The sequence below is a fragment of the Pipistrellus kuhlii genome, unplaced genomic scaffold (assembly GCF_014108245.1).
Source record: "Pipistrellus kuhlii isolate mPipKuh1 unplaced genomic scaffold, mPipKuh1.p scaffold_m20_p_8, whole genome shotgun sequence".
NCBI classification, from domain to species: domain Eukaryota; kingdom Metazoa; phylum Chordata; class Mammalia; order Chiroptera; family Vespertilionidae; genus Pipistrellus; species Pipistrellus kuhlii.
The window spans coordinates 35,226,321-35,246,284 of record NW_023425584.1 but is presented as its reverse complement, the minus strand read 5'-3'; the positions used below and the strand labels follow the sequence as shown (position 1 = coordinate 35,246,284).

The 19,964-nt window shown below is 37.7% G+C and overlaps 1 protein-coding gene across 3 annotated transcripts in view; it reads right to left on the bottom strand.

Annotated features, from left to right (window-relative positions):
• Positions 1 to 19,964, bottom strand: part of SPATA5 (spermatogenesis associated 5) — a 203,044-nt gene that overhangs the window by 39,027 nt on the left and 144,053 nt on the right. For 2 of the 3 annotated variants that reach the window (XM_036423606.2, XM_045576592.1), the window contains one exon: positions 2,031 to 2,195. In XM_036423606.2, coding sequence (XP_036279499.1) covers positions 2,031 to 2,195 — 165 coding nt within the window. Of the gene's footprint in view, positions 1 to 2,030; positions 2,196 to 19,964 lie in introns of those variants that run through there. The other variant, XR_004985562.2, reaches the window with a different exon arrangement.

The window sequence follows — 19,964 nt, the reverse complement described above, 5'->3', positions numbered from 1 at the left end:
TCTATGCCCCTGATTCTATTATATTCACCAGTTTATTCTGTTCACCAGATTTTTTTATTCACTTGATTTTTAGATTCACTTGTTGATAGTTATGTATTTGTTGTTCATAATTTTTATCTTTATCTTTTTCTTCTTCTTCCTCTTCTTAAAGAATACCTTTCAGCATTTCATGTAATACTGGTTTGGTGGTGATTAACTCCTTTAGCTTTTTCTTATCTGTAAAGCTCTTTTATCTGCCCTTCAATTCTGAATGATAGCTTTGTTGGGTAGAGTAATCTTGGTTGTAGGTTCTTGCTATATTCATCACTTTGATTATTTCTTGCCACTCCCATCTGGCCTACATAGTTTCTGTTGAGAAATCAGCTGAGTCTTATGAGTGCTCCCTGTAGCTAACTAACTGGTTTTCTCTTGCTGCTTTTAATATTTTCTCTTTTAATTTTGCTCTTGGGATTTTAATTATGATGTGTCTTGGTGTGGTCCTCTTTGGATTCCTTTTGTTTAAGGTTCTGTGCACTTCCTTTCACCAGTTGGAGAGAGATTTCTGTCATTATTTCTTCAAATAGGTTTAGGTTTTCAGTATCTTGCTCTTTCTCTTCTTCTGACACCCCCATAATTCGGACGTTGGTATGCTTGAAGTTGTCCCGGAGGCTCCTTAAGCTATCTTCACCTTTTTGGATTCTTTTTTCTTTTTGCTTTCCGGTTAGGTGTTTTTTGCTTCTTTGTATTTCAAATCTTTGACTTGACTCTTGCATTCCTCTAGTCTGCTGATAGATCTCTGTATATTATTTTTTATTTCAGTCAGTGTATGCTTAATTTCTAGTTGGCCCTTTTTCATATCCTCGAGGGTCTCACTAAATTTTAGGACTTTCTGGAAAATTCTTGAAAAACTTTACAACTATGGTTTTGAACTCTATATCCAGTAGTTTGTTTTCCTCCATTTCTTTCACTTGTGATCTGTTTCTTTGTCTCTGTATTTTGGCTGCTTCCCTGAGTTGATAGGTGTCCTATAGGGCCCAGTGGCTCAGCCTCCCTAGTTAACTGAGGTGGACACTCTTGGTGCACCCCTCTGTGGGCTGTGTGCATAGTCTTGTTGTAGTTAAGCTTTGATTGTTATGGTATCACTGGGAGGAAGTGACCTCCAGGTCAGCTGGCTGTGAGGCTCAGCTGTGTCTGCGATGGGAGAACTTCTGTGCAGAGACACCCTTGTGAGACAAGACTTGCAAAAGCCTCTGTGCTCATCTTGGTTGGGGCAGAGTTTTAGAGCAGAGCAGACAGCACTGGTTTCCCATCAGCCCTGCCCTAAGAGGCCCCTGCGGTAATCGCTTCAAGCACCTCTGAGAGAAAGCCGCCCTCTAGTTCCACCCACTGGCAGACAGTCCAGTTTGTCCCCGAATGAGTCTGGGTTCCTGGAGTCTTGCCTGGAACTGGAGTACAGTGCAGTCGGGAGCTTTGTCTCCCTCCCCTTTGAGAAACCCAGCCTTGTACTCAGTTGCCCGCCCTCTCCATGCTCACGCCTCCATACCTCTGCCTCCTGCAGTTCCTCTAAGTCTCAGTGTGCTTTTCTCTTTCCTGATAGTCCAGTTTCAGAAGTGTGAGTCTGGGTCCCCAGAGTCTCACTTGTAACTGGAGGTCAGCACGGTCGGGAGCTTTTGTCTCCCTCCCACTTGAGAAAGCCAGCTGCGCGCTCAGTTGCCAGTCCTCTCTAAGCGCGCATCTCAGTACCTCTGCCTCCTGCAGTTCCTCTGAGTATCAGTGTGCTTTTCTCTTTCCTTCTAGTTGCAGAATTTCCACTCAGCCAGCCTTCCTGTGGTTCTGGATGATGTCCGTTTGCCTTTTAGTTGTAGTTTTGAAATTGTTGTGCAGTTTAGGTGTTTACCTATGCTGCCATCTTGGTTTTTTTCCCCATTTCTTGTTTTAATATATTTTTTTAATATATAGTTATTTAAAACAATTGGCATCAAGCAGTCTTTTTGCTAATGACTCCATACCACCACTTTCCTCCCACTAATAAATTTTGAGAACTTTCTCACCTCTGCTCCAGAATATGTGTCTGTTTGGAGGATGAGTTCATTCAGATCAATGTCCTGACTGATTGGCATGGAGTGAAACTGCAGGTTAAATATCTCCTTCCTTGTTGCTGCATCTGGTAAAGGCACATAGATGATTCTATCGATTCTTCCAGGACGCATCAAAGCCTGGAAAGAAGATGGGGCATTGTGGATTAACCAAGTTCAAAATTGACGTTTCATGTGAAAGGTGCCCAAGTAAGGGATGTCCAGAATCTCATCAATAAACCACTATTCTTCATAGTTAGTAAACAATTCACCATAGCTAAGATGTGGAAACAGCCTAAGTTCCCATCAGCAGATGAGTGGCACATCTATACAATGGAATACTATGCTGTGGTAAAAAGGAATTCTTACCATTTGCAATAGCATGGATGGAACTGGAGAGCATTATACTAAGTATAATAAGCCAGTCAGAGAAAGATAAATATCACATGATCTCACTCATTTGGAATATAATGAACAACATAAACTGATGAACAGTAACAGATCCAGAGACAGAGAAGCAATGATCAGACCGTCAAACCTTAGAGGGAAGGTAGGAAAAAGAAAATGAGGCCCAAGGTCACACAATAAACGGCAGAAACTGGGGTGAAATCAGGAGTCTCAAAGTTCAATCGGTCCTTTTTTACTAGTACTTTACTAACTTGCCAGTACAATATGCAATTTATCAACAGACAAATGAAAAATGTTCTTATTCTGAAATATGACATGGATAACAAAATAAATGTGAATAATTATTTCATCAAAATTATACATCTATTATGTTGTAGACCTTGTTTTAGTGGCTTGGGATACAGCTGTGGATAACTTGCTTTATTTGTTTATAAAGTTTAAGTTATCCTTTTCACCCTTCTAGAAAAAGTCATATTCTAGGTCATTTAAACTTCCCTTTCTAATAGATGAATGAACAATACAGCAAAAGACTTATTTAAGTCACTGTAACAACACTCAGCATGCACCTCTGCTTTTCCCCCTAATACCCGAACAGTGCAAGGCTGAGCACACTTCAATGACCATAATGTTGTCTGGGCCAATAGCCAGCTAAGCTTTTTTGGCCTGATCTTGTCAGTGAAAGTGAGCTTAAAAAAAAAGGTTCCCTTCCTATAGAACCCTTAATGAATTAACAGCCTTCTTAGAATTTCTTTAAAAATACTGTCCTGAGATATTACGATGGAAGAATGATAGCAGGTTCTGAATGATGGCAGATTCTGTTATTTTAAAATCACAAGACAGCTCTCAATGAAAAACCAAGCCAAGGCTTCCTAATACTCAGAACCCTCTGGTCCCAAGGTCACAGATACGGTGGCCTCTACATTAAAACTCTATTTTTTTAAAAATCATAGGGAAAAATGCCTTTTCAAGAGAACTTATTCAAGACCTCATTCAGTCTGTTTCCTTGTGTAAAAATGGAGATGGCTTTTTAATAAGAGAAGCCTATGTGCATCTGATAAGAATTCCCCTTTAATTACACAGATGACAAAACATCCTCACACAATTTTATAAATAATTCCAAGGAGTTCACCTGAAATCTTCTTGTGTTCAAAGACTAAGAAGCACAGTATTTGATGGCCTTCCAGCCCCAATTATAAGACTCCAATGTAGTATCTTACCCAATGTCATGCCCACAGCTTCTATTACATGGTCATTACTGAGAATGTGTCCTATTTTACTAATTGTACTAATTAATTGGACAAATACTATTAACTTCTTTGCTTCTGACTTTCACAAAAAGAACTTGAAAGCATTTCTAGTATTTCACATTAAGGATTTTTATTGATCCAACCATATACCAGTTACGGGGCTCGTTTTAAGAGATTCTGAAATTTAATACCTGTAATTTCATATTCTATCAATGTTCAAATCTAATTTAATTAGCATAGAAATACATGTTCAGACCAAAGTATTAAAGCAGACACTGAAAAACCAGATCCTATGGCTGCCATTCATTTAAAATGATCAACAAGGGTGTTTATGTAAGTGTGGGGAGTGTCTTCTAGATAAGAAAAACAGCACTGAGTCTTTAGATTTTGCTCCAATAAAACACATATCAATGTCTCATGATCCATAGAGAAAATAGTGCCAGAAACTGGGGAGAGAGGTGAATCCTTGGTAACAGTTCTAATTTATTTAAAAGGAACCTTTAATTTATTCTAGGCATCTCTCTCTCTCCTACTAAATTCAACTGATTATCGATAATATGTGTGGTTCATGATACGTCTTTTAAAATGTTCATTTATTCTCCATCTTCCTTGTTATATACTAGAGGCCCGATGCATGAAATTCATGCATGGGACGGGGGGAGTGGAGGGAGAGGAGTTCCTTCAGTCCAGTCTGCACACACCCTCAGGGGAAGGCTGACCACCAGTTTAGGCCCAATCCAGACACCCCTCTTACAATCTGGGACTGCTCACCTGCCTGATTGCCCCTAACTGCCCTCCCCTGCTGGCCTGATCGAGCCCCAACTGCCTCTGCTGGCCTGACCACCCCTAAATGCCTCTGCCTGCCAGATCACTCCTAACTGCCCTCCCTTGCCTGCCAGATCTTGCCCCAACTAATCTCCTCTGCCAGCCAATTTGGTTCTGATTGGTCAGTTTCTATGCCAGTCAGCATCTCTGGGCCTATCAATGGGAACTGATCAGAAAGGTGGAGGCCTGGAGAGAAATGGAGATGCAGCTGTTGGCCATCCTGAGAGAGAAAGAGAGGCAAGTTCTGACCAACGGCTGCCACAGAGGCTATGAATCAGACCCTGCCCCTCTCTCTGCAAGCCTCTCCCTGGGCCTGATCTGCAGCCGGCTAGGCAGTTACTGCTGGGTCAGGGCGCCAGCAGCAGCCAGGGCAACCCAGCACTTACTTTCTGGTCTGGTTGAGTCTTCGGTCATATTATATAGATTTGTGTTTCTTTAATGTCTGACTTTCCCACCAGATTGTAGGCTATATGTAATGAAAGGTATATATTGTTTTATTTCACATTGTAAACTCAGCAAAGGCGCAGACAAGGCACTCAGTAAATGTTTACTCAACAAAGTCAAGCCAAGGCAATCTCATTTAAAATATTTTAGCTGCCGTGGCTAGATGTTTTTCTGCCTGCAGTTTTATTCTTTCCTTCTTCTCCCTCTCTCGGTCCACATCACTGCTAAAGTGATCACTCTAATTGAAAATTATGTAACTTCCTATTTTCTAACCATTAATGAATGGCACCCTCAAGGAGAAAAGTCAAATTCAAGCACGGTACTTTGGGCCTGCCTAATTTTGGTATAACTTTCCAACCTTATATGCAGCTACTTCTTTCTCAACCCATGGCTCCCAGTGCACCTAACCACTCAATTGGCCAAACCTACCAGGATATCTTCCACCTCCTTGTCTTTCATAGTCTTTTCTCTGCTCAGAATGATATTTTATCTTCTTAGCTACCAGGCAAGCTCCTCCTCTTGTTCAAGTCTCAGGTTTATCATTTTCTCTTTTATATAAACTTCTATGACTCTTTTTCAAATATGTAACTTGTAATATGGCATACAGGTTAAAAGGAAGGCCAAAAGAATTGGCTGACGGGGTTAAAATTCTAGGTCCACTATTTATTAGCTGTTGTCTAGACAAATTATTTATTTTTATTTATTTATTTTTTGTTTGTTATTTCTTCTTTTTTTCTTTTCTCTCAGACAAATAAATTAAACCTATTGGTACTTTAAAATCCTTAACAGTTCTAGTATTTACTCAGAGGATAAATGTATAAATTGAATGATATAATCTATATAAAGTGCTCAGCACAGTACTTGGCACATGGTATATATGGTTCACTTTAGATGTTATCATCACTATTATTGTTCCTGTATATTTATCCCTATCACTTGACTGAGCCCTGTAAATACAGAAATATTCGTTCTTTTCAACAGAAATCTGATCGAGGGATCACTAAGAGAGGAAGCCGTAGAACACACCTATAGTAATTAAATCTCTTCATGATATTGGTCCAGATCACTCAGCATAGAGATGGACATAGTTGACATCTAGAAATGTTTTGTATCTTTGACTTTAGCTGCTTGCTTTAAAAATATTTATCTATTTTCAGTTTTATTGAAAAATTGATAAATATAGCTGTACATATTTAAGGTGTACAATGTGATGATTTATTCACATACACATTGTAAAATGACTATCAAGGTAACTACATGGCCATCATAGTTAACTCTTTTTTGTGTGGTGAAAATATGAGACCTACTCTAGGCGCATTTCAAGTACACAACACCATGTTATTAACTATAGTCACTATGTTGAAGATTCAATCCTCAGAACTTACTCATAACTGAAAAATTATGGTCTTTGACCAACATTTCTCCATTCCCCACTCCTCTTGGTTCCTGGCAACTATCATTCTATTGCTTCTATAAAGCTGGTCTTTTTATCTTATTTTAAGATTTCACATATAGGTGATACCATATAGTATTTTATTTTCTCTGGTTTATTTCACATTAGCTGCTATCTTTTAAGGCTTAAATTCTCAATGTTTCAGGAATACATTTACATAATGTCTTTTATATAAACCAGTCATCCTAAAAGTTTAATTAAATTGAAGGGAGTTTATCAACTTTAGAATAAAATAAGTAATATTTAGTAAAGATCATGTAAGCCCCAGTAAGGAACACTCTTCATTATACTAGTATTACTTTTGGGTTAATGAAAAAGAATATAAATTGTACTTGAGGTGGAGAAATTATCTGTTGAACAGATATTAGAAAACAGAAACAAGTTTTATATAAAATTTGAATAACAAAATCCTATAATATCCACATATTTAAAAGTAACTAGAAAAATCAACTGATCAACTTTTTAGTGTGCAAAGCACTATTAGCAATACAAAAAAGCCACACGACTTGGTCCTTACCTTTAAAAACACATTAAAAGTGAAGAAAAGTCAACAAGAGTTAAATGCAGTAAGTTTTAACCAACAGGCTAAGACAGTAGTAGAAAAGATGAAAAAGCACATGAATAATTTCTACTTTAAGAAATTCAGGGTGAGGAGAGAATCAAATTGCAACCTGATGGATGCTACAAGACTGAAGGCCAATCATTTAATGAGCTAAACCCAGCAATATTTACCTAATGCATACATAAACCATTTTTAGAAAGGCAGAAATAGTTAAGTGAAGATGCTGTCAGAGAGCAAGCTAAATTACACTTAAGCAATAGGCTCTGTTAAACCAAGGAAACTAATTTTTGTAATTCTTCTCTTACAGCTTTTAGCTTAGTAAACCTTTTCACAAAGTCATTTGAGATCTTTTAATTTTTAATGGAATAAGTAGTAATACTATAATTTGTACTACAGACATCATCCTTCAAATAAGTAATCCCTTTGAAATGGGTATATTTGATACCATGGAGTAGGAAAAAACATTTCCAAAAAGCCAAGGAATGAGAATTTTATTTGTATTTTTAAAAATTATAAAATTATTATTAGTACAGTACGTAACTGACAAACCTTAAAATTAAGTTATTTAACTGGTTTAGAAAATAAAAAGTGAGAATTTCCAAGAGTTGAGATTAACTGATTTAAGACTTTGGAAATAATGAATTTCAAATGTCCTTTAAAAATCGAGAAACCTTTGCTAATCCAAATGAGCTGGGCCTTGAGAGATAAGAAGGGAATTTACCAGGCTGAGACATTGGGCAAAGGCAGAGGGAATACTACATACAAAGAACTAAAGGAGCAGCAACACACTAACCATTCCTGCAGGCAAAGGTTTACGTAGTCACATTGGGGAGCCAACCTTGGAGGCAGTGCATGGATGGATCACAGGTGTGCTGGGACATTGCTTCCCTCAGCTTTCAGGAGCTCCGGGAGAACAGAGAGGCCAGAGACTGGTAGTCAAACAGCAACCTTTTCTGGTTAGTATTCTATAATATACTGTATGTGACAGGTCATGAAAAGGGTTGGGAAGCATGAATGGAGGACTCTTGAAACATGGGCACATGGAGGTAAATTAAATGAAGTAAAATAAAACACCCAGGTCCAGTTATTTTACAATATATATGGTGGGGAATTCTAAGGTCTTGGATCTTTGTCTCACAGTCCATAGGAAATTGTGGAGGTTTATAAACAGTTGAAGGACAGGCCTGATTTTCTGTTTAAGAAAATAAACAATTCTGCAGCAGTGTAGGTGGCACAGGAATGAAGTTGAGCGTCCAGTTAGGAAGCTAGGGTAGCCCTAGCTGATTTGGCTCAGTGGATAGAAGGGTCCCAGGTTTGATTCCAGTCAAGGGCACATGCCGAGTTGTGGGCTTGATCCCCAGTAAGGGATGTGCAGAAGGAAGCCAATCAATAATTCTCATCATTGATGCTTCTATCTCTCTCTCCCTCTCCCTTCGTCTCTGAAATCAACAAAAATCTATATAAACATTTTGTTGTTGTTGTTGTTTAAAAAAAGAAAGCTAGGGTAAAGGGGCCCAGATAGATGGTGACGAAGATGGTGAGATTTTGGGTAGTGGGCACACAATGCACAATGATACAGGTCATGTATCACAGAAATGTACAATTGAAACATATATGATATTATTAACCAATGCCATCCCAATAAATTTTTAAAAAGATAGCTAGGACAACCTTGAGCCTTAAAACACGAATATAACAGACAGTGAGCTTGAAAAGGATGATTGAAAGATATCTTTGAAGTAGATCTTCCCAAAGTGTTCAACTTATTGGACATTTCCCCTCTTGACAATCCTTCTCCACAACAAAGGAAGATAAAGCAGGGTTTCTTTTAGATATATTTGTATTCTGCAAAGAGAATGATTCTTGCCAAAAATCTGAATCTTACCATATGCCATGATTATATTTTGCAACTGCTGAAAAGGCTTTTTCAACAATATTTCCAATTGTATTACAGCTCCTGAGAAACTCAGTAACTCCTGGAGTTGAGAGAGTTTTCAGAGCTCTGTTCAAAATTCACAGAGAAGTTCAATTCTGTAAACATCTGCTGAGTATCTCCTATGTGCCAGGCACAGGATTAGGTGCTAGAGTTACAACGTTCTTTGTCCTTTGTAAAATAATTATTTAAAAAAGGGTTTCTCTTGCGAACATAAACAGCAGTGTGTTTGCCAGAGAGAAGGGGGTAGGAGAAGTGGGGGGTCCTAATATATGGTGACAGGAGATTTGGCTGGGTGGTACAATAAACAGATCTTGTAACATAGAAATCTACACCTGAAACCTAATAGTATCTGATCATGTTGACCAATTTCATCCCAATAAATTTAATTGTAAAAAGAAATCAAATAAACAATAAAAAAAAATAAAAAAGAGTTTCTGTATGACAACACCTGAGCCTGTGTTTGTATTAACACAAACCAATCCATCAGTCTGTAGGCTACCTGTCTACTCTGGGGTTTGCTCAACTCTGTAACAGCCTGTGGCGCTGAGCAAGAAAAGACTTGACACATCGCACGGCAGCTGTTGAGGACACTGGGCCACAATAAATGGCAGCACTTGATGGTGAGCACAAAAGGGTGAAGAAAATAATTCAACACACACACACACACACACACACACATACGCCAAAGTTCTTTTACTAGAATTATATATTCTTCATCCACTTCAATTTATTGTACACCTGAAACTAGTATAGCTATACTTAAATACAAAAATAAATAAAGGGGCATTTTCCAAAGCCAAAATAGTATTTATCTGGAACGAATCCTAATTCTTCCTCTTATAAACAGTGAATCTTCTTTTTGATAAGAGGAAAACAGAAAATATTACAATTAATCTTTCAAGTATCTCTATAAAATTTGCTTCATAAGGTAGGGGGGGGGCTTCCTTACATGTAGACAAGGTGAAGCAAAAGGAGATTTACCGTTGTTCATATGGAAAATACAATAATTAATACATAATAATACAAGAATAAACTCTTGTGTTTCACATACTCACATTTGTCAGCCTACTTTTGTCACATCTTGTACATTGATTTTTGTAACACTTAAATATAAATAAATCCATAGGTTCTTAACAGGGATAGAGGCTGAGGGTGGTGGTGAGAGAAGGAACTATCTTGTCCTCCGCTTACTGCTCCAGGATCCTTTCCTAGAATTTGACCTCTCAGTGCCCTGTATGTTTTACCAACACAGAACTCCCAGTAGTTCCCTGAAAGCACACCCTTTCCACCCTGTGCCTCTCTGCACATGCTGATTTCTGTCTGAACAGCACTCCACCCACCCCTCTGCCATGCATTCCAGGCAAATTCTAGCTCTTCCTTCAAATCACCTCTGCATAAAACAAAAAAAGATTTATTTTCCTCTCTATATTACTTCTAAACTCGGTTCACACATCTACCACACATACTACATAGACCATAATATTTGTTCACATGTCCTAATAGTTCACTGGACTTTGTTATTCAAGGAATATCTATTTTTCCAAATAAAAAACAACTACAGTTCATCAAAATGTAACATGTCACGGATAACATATACCAAAACTGAGGTAGAGAGAGGTTAGGTAGCCTGCCCAAAGTCGCACAGTAAGTGGTGGAGCCTTGGTGGTTTCACTCTTGTCTACTTCAGCTCTGCACCAGAAAGCACCTTACTGGATACTCACAAAGTAAAGCAAAGACTACAGTGTAAACACAAGCCAGGTCTTGCTTTGTCAGTCCGGAGGACAAGAATCATTTTTACCTAAAACAAAGATTTTTTTTCTTCTTAATTTGACATTAAGGGAATAAGAGAATCACAGGATAGTATTATCACAAGGATTTCTTCTATTTTTAAACTCCTACATTTACTGAGAAGACTGAGGGCCAGAGAGGTTCAATTCATGTCAAGTCATACATGATTAAGCTGAAGAGATTAGTAATGATAAGGTACTGAGCTCCTATGATATGTTCAGAACTGTGACAAGTGCTTTACTATGGCAATTTGTGTAATCCTTACAAGAACACTCAGGAGATATTCTTCTACCCACTTTACAGGAGGTTAAGTAGCTGTCATTGGTCAGAGAATGAGAAACAAGGTCCATTCCACACCCCCAGATCTCAGCAATGAAGCCATACTCCATTACTCCATACTGCCATTCCACAACACATTTCTAGACAAAAGAAAACATTAGTAAAGTTTTAGTAAAAACTGGGGGGAAATGACTGTAAATATGACTTTGTTAGTGAACTGTATTAGTTCTCTTTCTTTTTAAAATTTTTATTGATTACAGAGAGGAAGGGAGAGGGATAGAGAGAAACATCAATGATGAGTAGGTCTCCTCTTTTTTTAAGAAGGGCTAGACACCAGAAAGGCAAGTTATATGTGTTCCCCCATTTAAAATGGGAGCTTAACAAAGAAACACCTTTAGACAAGAGAACAATTATATGTAATGGAATATAGAACTGGATTCCTCAGGCAATTAATCACTGAACCCAAATCTATATGCTGTTCCTGACAGCTCCCAGGGCTTTGCTTGAATTGTTGGATAAGATGTGCCTGGGCTGGCTTGTGAAAGAGATTCTATGTTTAAAGCTTTTGAAAGTATTTTAACATATATTTATATTTACTGGAGAGTGTGTGTGTGTGTGTGTGTGTGTGTGTTCACAATGCAAACCAATTTTGCATATATGTATATGGATATACATATATCCATATGTATGTGTGGATGCAAGTATTTGGCTCCTATGTATGAAACTGCAGAACCTGTTTTATTATTCAAAAATGTAGAAAGAAATGAAAGAGACCTTCCTTTCTAGCCATAGGGAGCTACCTACCACTTAACAGAGATACTTCCTGTTTTTAAGCAGTTGGGGAGACATTATTTCCAATCCAAATACTTAGCTTGGCAAGCTAGTGCTGTGCTGATTGATGCTTTTATAACCACATTTATTCTACCTTAAATATCAATATGAAAAGAGAGATGGTTTTTCCCCCCTCTCAACTCTTTTTTTGAAGGTTTGGGAAAATAGAAGAGAGAAGAAAGGAAAGGGAAGGAAAATATTATAATCAGAACAGATGGATGACAGAGGTTAGCACAGCTCTGACAGAACTGAATTATCTCAAACTTACTCTGGGGGTGGGGGAAGGGAAGTGATTTCTTTGTAAGAAAGCAAAAGAGAAAAATAGCAATCTAGCTGAATATTATAAATCTTTAAAGAGTCTAACCGTTACAACTACATTCTCTAATAAAGCATTTAAAAACTTTTCATGTGTGGTCATGGGATGAATACTACCTCGGACATTAAACTTAAAAGGACTGTCAATACAAAATGTCTCAAACAGGCAATTTTGCTTTAATGATTTTTGTAGAAAAATCAGATAAGTTTTTGTTTTGCAGCCTCAAAATTGCTCCTTGAGGTCAGTTCAGTATCTTTATTTGCATAGAACATGCAATGCTCTGTCCAACCAGTCTTCAAACACTGAGCTCTTTGAGTAGAATGATCTCCTGTATCCTACTCTCTCTTTTTCTGGCTAACAGTCTATTCATTCTTTAGATTCATCTGAAAAATCAATAACTTAGGCGGGAAGCCTTCTCTAACCTCCCAGAACAAGTGAGATGTTCCTCTTCCTAATGTTCCCATAGCACTTGGTATTTATACATAGCACTGAAGGCCTATAATTATTTTCTCAAATACTTAAAAATTATTTAATAGAAATGCTATATACCAGACATTGTGCTAGTTCTTTGTAACATACATTATTTTGTTTAATCCTTGAACAACCCCAAGCACATAGTTGGAGTATCAGGACAACACCCTAACCAATGAGCGGCCAGGGCACCATAGGTTTTTTCTTCTTAATTTTGGTTTCTTTAGGAAAAGAACATTTTATGTATTCTAATCTATTTACTTTTCCACTCTCCTAGACAATCATCTTAAATGATCTCTCTCTTTAAACTTCCAGTACCATCTCTTCTGTCCTCAGTTTTACCCGATGTCTTTTAAATAAGAAAACTAAATTATTAGAAGGAAAAGCATAATAGAAACAGACCATAACTCATAAGGGTGCTAGAAGTAGCAGCTACTATGTGTATTTAAAGGAAAGCACAGTTCAGAGGAGATAAATAGAAGCTATTTGGAAATTATAGAGCTGGAATATACAGTATCAAATGTGAAAATTCACTGGTTGGCCAAAACCGGTTTGGCTCAGTGGATAGAGCGTCAGCCTGCGGACTGAAGGGTCCCAGGTTCGATTCCGGTCAAGGGCATGTACCTTGGTTATGGGCACATCCCCATTAGGGGGTGTGCAAGAGGCAGCTGACCGATGATTCTCTCTCTTCCTCTCTGTAAAAAAATAAAAATAAATAAAAAATAAAAAATTCACTGGTTGGATTTATCAACAAATTAGATACAACACAGCAATAAAACTACCCAAACAGAAGCACAGCCCCTAATATTACAATTGCTTTCAATTCCCACTCAATTTAGAATGATTTCTGCTCTTAATGCTACAACTTTGTAAATTGCTGTAGCAAAAAATATCACCATTCTCAAGTTTCTGAAGTTGGAAGCAGCAGAATATAGAAAGTTGGTTTATGTGTTTGTAAGACTATTGTTAGTTAAAATCACCTGTATTAAAAGGCAAAATTACTTAATTAGCCAATAAATAAATATTTTATCAGCCTGGCACTGGATGTATCAGAGATAAGCAATATTGCCTGGCCTGTTGAAAATAATTATAGGCCTTCAGTGCTATGTATAAATACCAAGTGCTATGGAAACATTTAGGAAGAGGAACATCTCACTTGTTCTGGGAGATTAGAGAAGGCTTCCCCTAAGTTATTGATTTTTCAGATGAATCTAAAGAACAAAAAAACTGTATTAGTAGCTTAGAGAATGGAGATGAGAGATATGAAAATTTTGTTCTTAATGGCAAAATCTATACAACTAACTTTTCTAAACAAAATAATTATAGCAAACCTCTCAACACTTCAAACTCCAGAAAAAGATAGGATTCACTTCAGCTTAATAAAGCAGCAGAATTCTCTTTTTCCTAGTATCAGTTGCCTACTTTTATTACACCTGCAACCAATCCAGTACAAATAGCAAATGAATTTCTTCATTTCTCCAGTTTCATATTTTCTGTAAGAATCACTATTGTATGTGACAACCAAGCCACCAAATAAAACTAAAATTTCTCAGGGGAACAAATAGAACTAAAGTCTTCAGTATACCGCCCTGGTCCTACACTCCTGCTTCTTGAAATTCCTGCTTTTTGAAAAGGAAATATTTTAAACAAACTTCCTCAAGTACTTGCACACATGTCCTCCTAAAACACAGGATTTCAAATTTTATTATCTTGGGCAGAGGCGGTCTAATGATATTAACTCAAATTTGATCCGGAGTCTGAGGGAGTTGCAGCTGACCTCTGCAGCAACAGCTGTGAACAGTTATACCATTTCCTTGTCAGTGAAAAAGTCTGCATGGGTTTACTGCTCAGTATTAACTAACTGGGGATGTAAGGAGAGAAAAGAATGTAAATGCTGAAGAGTCATATGCTGCAATCCAGGATAACTTGTCTTCCTTTCTTTGTTTTATAGAGGGAGAGAGGGGGAGAGAAAGGGAGAGAGAGACAGAGACAGAGAGAGAGAGGGGGAGACAGAGACACAGAGAGAGACAGAGAGAGAGGCAGAGGCGTCTATGTGAAAGAGAAACAACTATTGCTTGCCTCCTGTGAGCACCTGAGTGGGGATCGAACCCACAACCTAGGTATGTGCCTCAACCTAAAACCTTTTGGTGCACAGGAGGACACCCGAACCAATGAGCCACACTGGCCAAGGCTGTCTGACTATATCCCTCAAAGTTTATCATACATGTTCTAAAAAAAAAACCAAAGATTATTTCTATTCCTTGCCGGTGTGGCTCAGTTTGTTGAGTGCTGTCCTGTGTACTAAAAGGTCGCTGCTTTGATTTCCGGTCAGGGGAAGTACACACACAAAAAAGTGATTATTCCTAAAAAAAAAAAAAAAAAAAAAAAAAAAGGCAGGGAAAAGTGAACATATCTAAAGGTAAAGGTTCTGGTATAGGTGGGAAGGTAGGACATACTGTAACTACATCCTCCATACAGAGGAGTACTATTCACTTCAGTTACCTATCTGAAGTTTTTTCTTTTCATATATATATATATATATATATATATATATATATATATATATATATATATATATATATCCCTGCACACAAATCAGTGCGCCAGTAACTCTCTGCCCACTGCCCAGCCCTCCTGTAGCTGCCCCTGAATCCCCCCTCCCCCCAGCTTGCTTCCTTGTCCCCTCCTGTAGCATTTCGCCTCCCACTTGTAGCTCACTGCCCCTCCCTACAGCAGATCTGTAATCTGGTCATTACGTGGTTGGTTGTTACGCCTCAAGGCGTAACAAATAATTAGCATATTCCACTCCTATTATATAGGATATACATTCTCTCACACAAACACACAGTGAGTGGCCAGATTATTATGATCTCTGAACATATATAATAATTTAGCCACTCAGTGTAGACTGACCACAGAGTTGAGATTTTAAAATAAGGTTTTTCCATGTATAAGAAGTGCATTGTGGGTAGTTAGAAAGAAGCAGAGGACTTACTAGCCAGAGGCTAGGGGCCACTATCTCCTGGTCCCTTGACATACCAAGATTTGCAAGCTTTCCCTTATACATAAGTATACTGAGTGGCCAGATTATTATGTGTTCAGAGATCATAATATTCTGGCCACTAAGAGAATTTCTCCAGTTTCTGAGACCAAATGAATGGAAAGAAGTCTCCCTTTCCAGAAATTCACCAGGAAAATGTTTAAAACATGACAGTTCTAAATGATGAAGATAGTCTTGAAACTGCCATCTGATTCCAGACTGCCAACACTCCTCTGCATCATAGTGCTGACTTCTCTTCTGGGCTCTTCCCTTCACCTCTCTGACAGCATTACTTTTACTAAGGAAGTTGCTCCTGAGAAATCTGATCTCACTCCCCTGAGAAGGAAGGCATTCACTTCAGCAATTATGGAGCCAAAGATGGCTCAGGACTCATGAATGGGCAAGAAAGTTAATTACTGACATCTACAATGTAAGTTTATTATTAACTACCTCTTACATATGAGGAAGTTCACAAGTCATACTGTTAATAAACAGCAAGGCTATGCACATTCAGTTTAGCAACTACACTGCTTTCTATGAATAGAAAAGTGACTCATATTGTAAACAATTTTGACACAATAGTAAATAACTTTCATTAGAAAGTAAAAATCACCAAAATGATGACGCTATTAACATTTTGGACAACGATTTTCCAGATCATTTATTTACTACTGTTATGGAAACTACTTTTATTTCCCAGTAAATACAATACATGGGCTTTTTTTCCTATTAATATAGGGTACCCCAAAAATGTATACACACACTTTGAATAATTAAAAGGCAGTGTTTATGAAAAAACATTTCATTTTCAAAATTAAGTATCAGCTTTTAAAGTATGTATACATTTTGGGGAGACAACCTGTACATACAGACATCTATCACCCTTTTAATAGTTTTCCATTACTCTATTATGTACATTCACCATATATGTAATGTTTACTCTTCAAAGCAACTAGCTATAAGATAGGTAGACACCGTTAGTTTTATTTTACAGATTCAGTCCTTGAAACAAATCTTGCAATGAACCTGTTAAACTAACATCTTGGATCGCTTGTCTTACTATTGATATATCCTTGTATTAATTCCTAGAAGTACGGTTAGCAGAACAAAAGCGAGTCCTGGAAGAAAGCTGGCAGGAACACAATTTTAACCGTGTGATAAGCATGTAAATCATCTTGGTAATTCTCATGTTCAACCTTTCATCTCCTTTTTAACTATGTGTGCGTGCGTGCGTGCATGTGTGTGTGTGTGTGTGTATACATATATATAATCTTACCTAATAATAGACAAATATATAAATTACCGTACCTCTACTACACACACAGCCAACCAGAGTGAGTAAGCAAATTAGAAGTCCAAAGATGGCGGCTGCCCAGCTGCTCCAGGCCAGGCAGGGCAGGATGCCTGTTATGAGAAGGATGGGGAGAAGGGGAAGGTGCGAAGGGATCTACAGGAGCTGAGTACCACAGTGAAGACAAGACTGCAGACTGTAGTCTGCAGCGAAGATAAAGACAGCAGACTCTGGCTGGAGTGAAGGCCTGGGTCCTGGGTGCCAGAGGAAAACCAGTGTTGGAAGCCAAGGAAAGGAAGGCCTATTGCACAAATCTCTTTATGCAACGGGCCTCTAGTCTATATATAAAAAGTGCAGTGGTATTATGTGGACTTGCTAGCAAGGAAGCCTCATTTCCTAGAAGGCTGGTTGTCAGGAGTGCCCTGCCCTACTGAAGTGGTAGAGACAGTGTTGAGCCTCAACAATGGTGCAGAAGCCTCCAGAGACAGCAGCAAACAAACAGCTCTTCTTTGAAGCAGAGCACTACGTTCTTTCCATTATCTGTCATTTCCTGTCTTACCAAAGCCATGTCCAACATCTACCAATAGCTCATTTTTAGTGGTAGCTAATTTTATCCACCTGAATTCGGACATGACTTTGTGTTATGCTCAGAAGTTCACTTAATAGTAGTTTTGTTGGAGTGCCCTCTTTTTCTTAAATTAAAAATACATTTGTAGATGTGGGACTAAACATATGATTTTAATTAAAAGTAATCTAAACTTAAATAATATATTTTTATGTTAGGGTACAATGGGGGTATGTTTTGATGCATTTGCTTAAGCATGTATGAATGAAATTCAAGAAAAGGAAAATGGAATTCAGAGAAAACTTGATTCTACATTGGATGTGTGCCCATTAGATCTTGTAAGCTCAGAGCTTAGCTTGAGCTTATATGCAAGAAACAACCTGCATATAGGAAAAATGGTAACAAAACTAAAAATATTAATAATATATTTGATAAATACCACTACTATGGCATTCAGTTTTTAAATATTGAAACTAATAGTTTTAGCCAAAACCGGTTTGGCTCAGTGGTAGAGCGTTGGTCTGCGGACTGAAAGGTCCCAGGTTCAATTCTGGTCAAGGGCATGTACATTGGTTGCAGGCACATCCTTGGTAGGGGGTGTGCAAGAGGCAGCTGGTCGATGTTTGTCTCTCATAGATGTTTCTAGCTCCTTATCTCTCTTCCTTCCTCTCTGTAAGAAAATCAATAAAATATATTTTTAAAAAAAGAAACTAATAGTTTTATAGGTATATGAAGTAAAAAAGAATGATGTTGATATCACTATCATTGACTCTTAACTTAAAATGCTGGGAACTTTTAATAAAAACTCTTCAATGTAGATTTAAAATAATACTTATTTAAGTATATCCATTAAAAGTGGTCAGCCTCTAATAAAATTAAAAACCCAAATGCCATAAATTAATTTGCTCTCATTAGCCACATTCTCCTGAATAAGCCACAAGATCTGAGATTTCCTTTTATAGAGGAAGTCTCCATCTCACAGAGTGTAACAATAAATAAAATGTGAAGGAACTAGAATTTAGCCTGAAAAACATTATGGAAAGAGATGAGACTGGACAAACCTAGAATGTTTCAGTTCTTTATAATCAATAAATACTTATTGAGTCATTATCTGTTAAATGCTTTATAAATATAATCTTATGCAAGCTTCATAATCTATGAAGTATATATTGTTACTATCATAATTTTACATATGAGACAATATTGTCCAGTGTCAATCAGCTACTATCGATAAGTAGAAGTGGGATATAAACCAAAACAGACTTATTCCAAAATTCATAATCTAATCCACACTACTTAACTATACTACTTACTACTGCCAGATATACTGAAAAACTGTAATCACAAGTAAGATAAAGTTGATGAAACATAAATAAAAACACCAAAAATAATTTTGTGAAGAGAATGCCCTCACACATTTATTAATACCCATGTACTTTCTCAGAAAAGTAAAAACAGGCAATGAAAAATTAAATTTCAAATATATCTTCAATTTTTGAGGGGGTTCATTTTATTAAATTTAGCTTATTGTTCTTTCATTATGAACTCTTAAAAATTTTCCTCTCAGGGTACTTGGCTCTCTAAACCATGCCTTTTTAAAGTTTTACTTTGAAAGTAGAGCATTCACTACAAAAATATATCATGGAATGAGAAACTCATGTGAGGACATTGGATCCTTATTATTTATTATATTGAAACTCAAAGCCTGTGATTTATTTACTTTTTGAAAGTAACTGCCACCTTGTCAGAGCTACCTTGCCTTGGAGAGGTTAAAAAGTTGTTCAAGTTCCAGAGCAAAAGAGCAGCTCTAAACTGCCAACACGCAACTTGCCCTGACAAGCACTTTTTCCCCCCAATGAAGTAATAGGCCTGTTTTTTCAGGGCAACCAAATTCAAACAATGAAAGGAGTCCTCCAAACTGTGAGCAGGGACCACAGAAAGAATCCCAACTGGGCAACCTTGGGTAAACACATGTTTTCATGTTTTAGTAGATGACCTATGCCTGTGCCCCTCAGGTCCCTCAGCTATGCTATCAGTATGTTGTCGGAATGCACCAAGAAATAGCACAAATGCTGTTCTGAACACAACACTCCCCTGGCTTCTAAGATAATGTTAAGGAAGAGTAGAGAAAATAAATGTACCTCCTCTCAGAATGCTGGAAACATATGAAATGGCTATGGTAAAAAACAAATTAACCTACACAATGTAGACTTTCATTCTGGAACTGAGTCATTGGTTTTATTACTTCACTAGAGGCCCGGTGCACAAAATTTGTGCACTTGGGGGATTCTTATTACTCAACTGTAATTACTCAACATGGAACACTGTGAGAGGCAGCTTACAGGGAGCTTAGGCAATGAGCCTTCAGAAAAGGTGTTTCCTCTGCAGCTCATTGTGTCCGCAGGGCTTCTGTTCACTGGGCTGAGGGCATGTCCCAAGCCACACTGCTGGAGG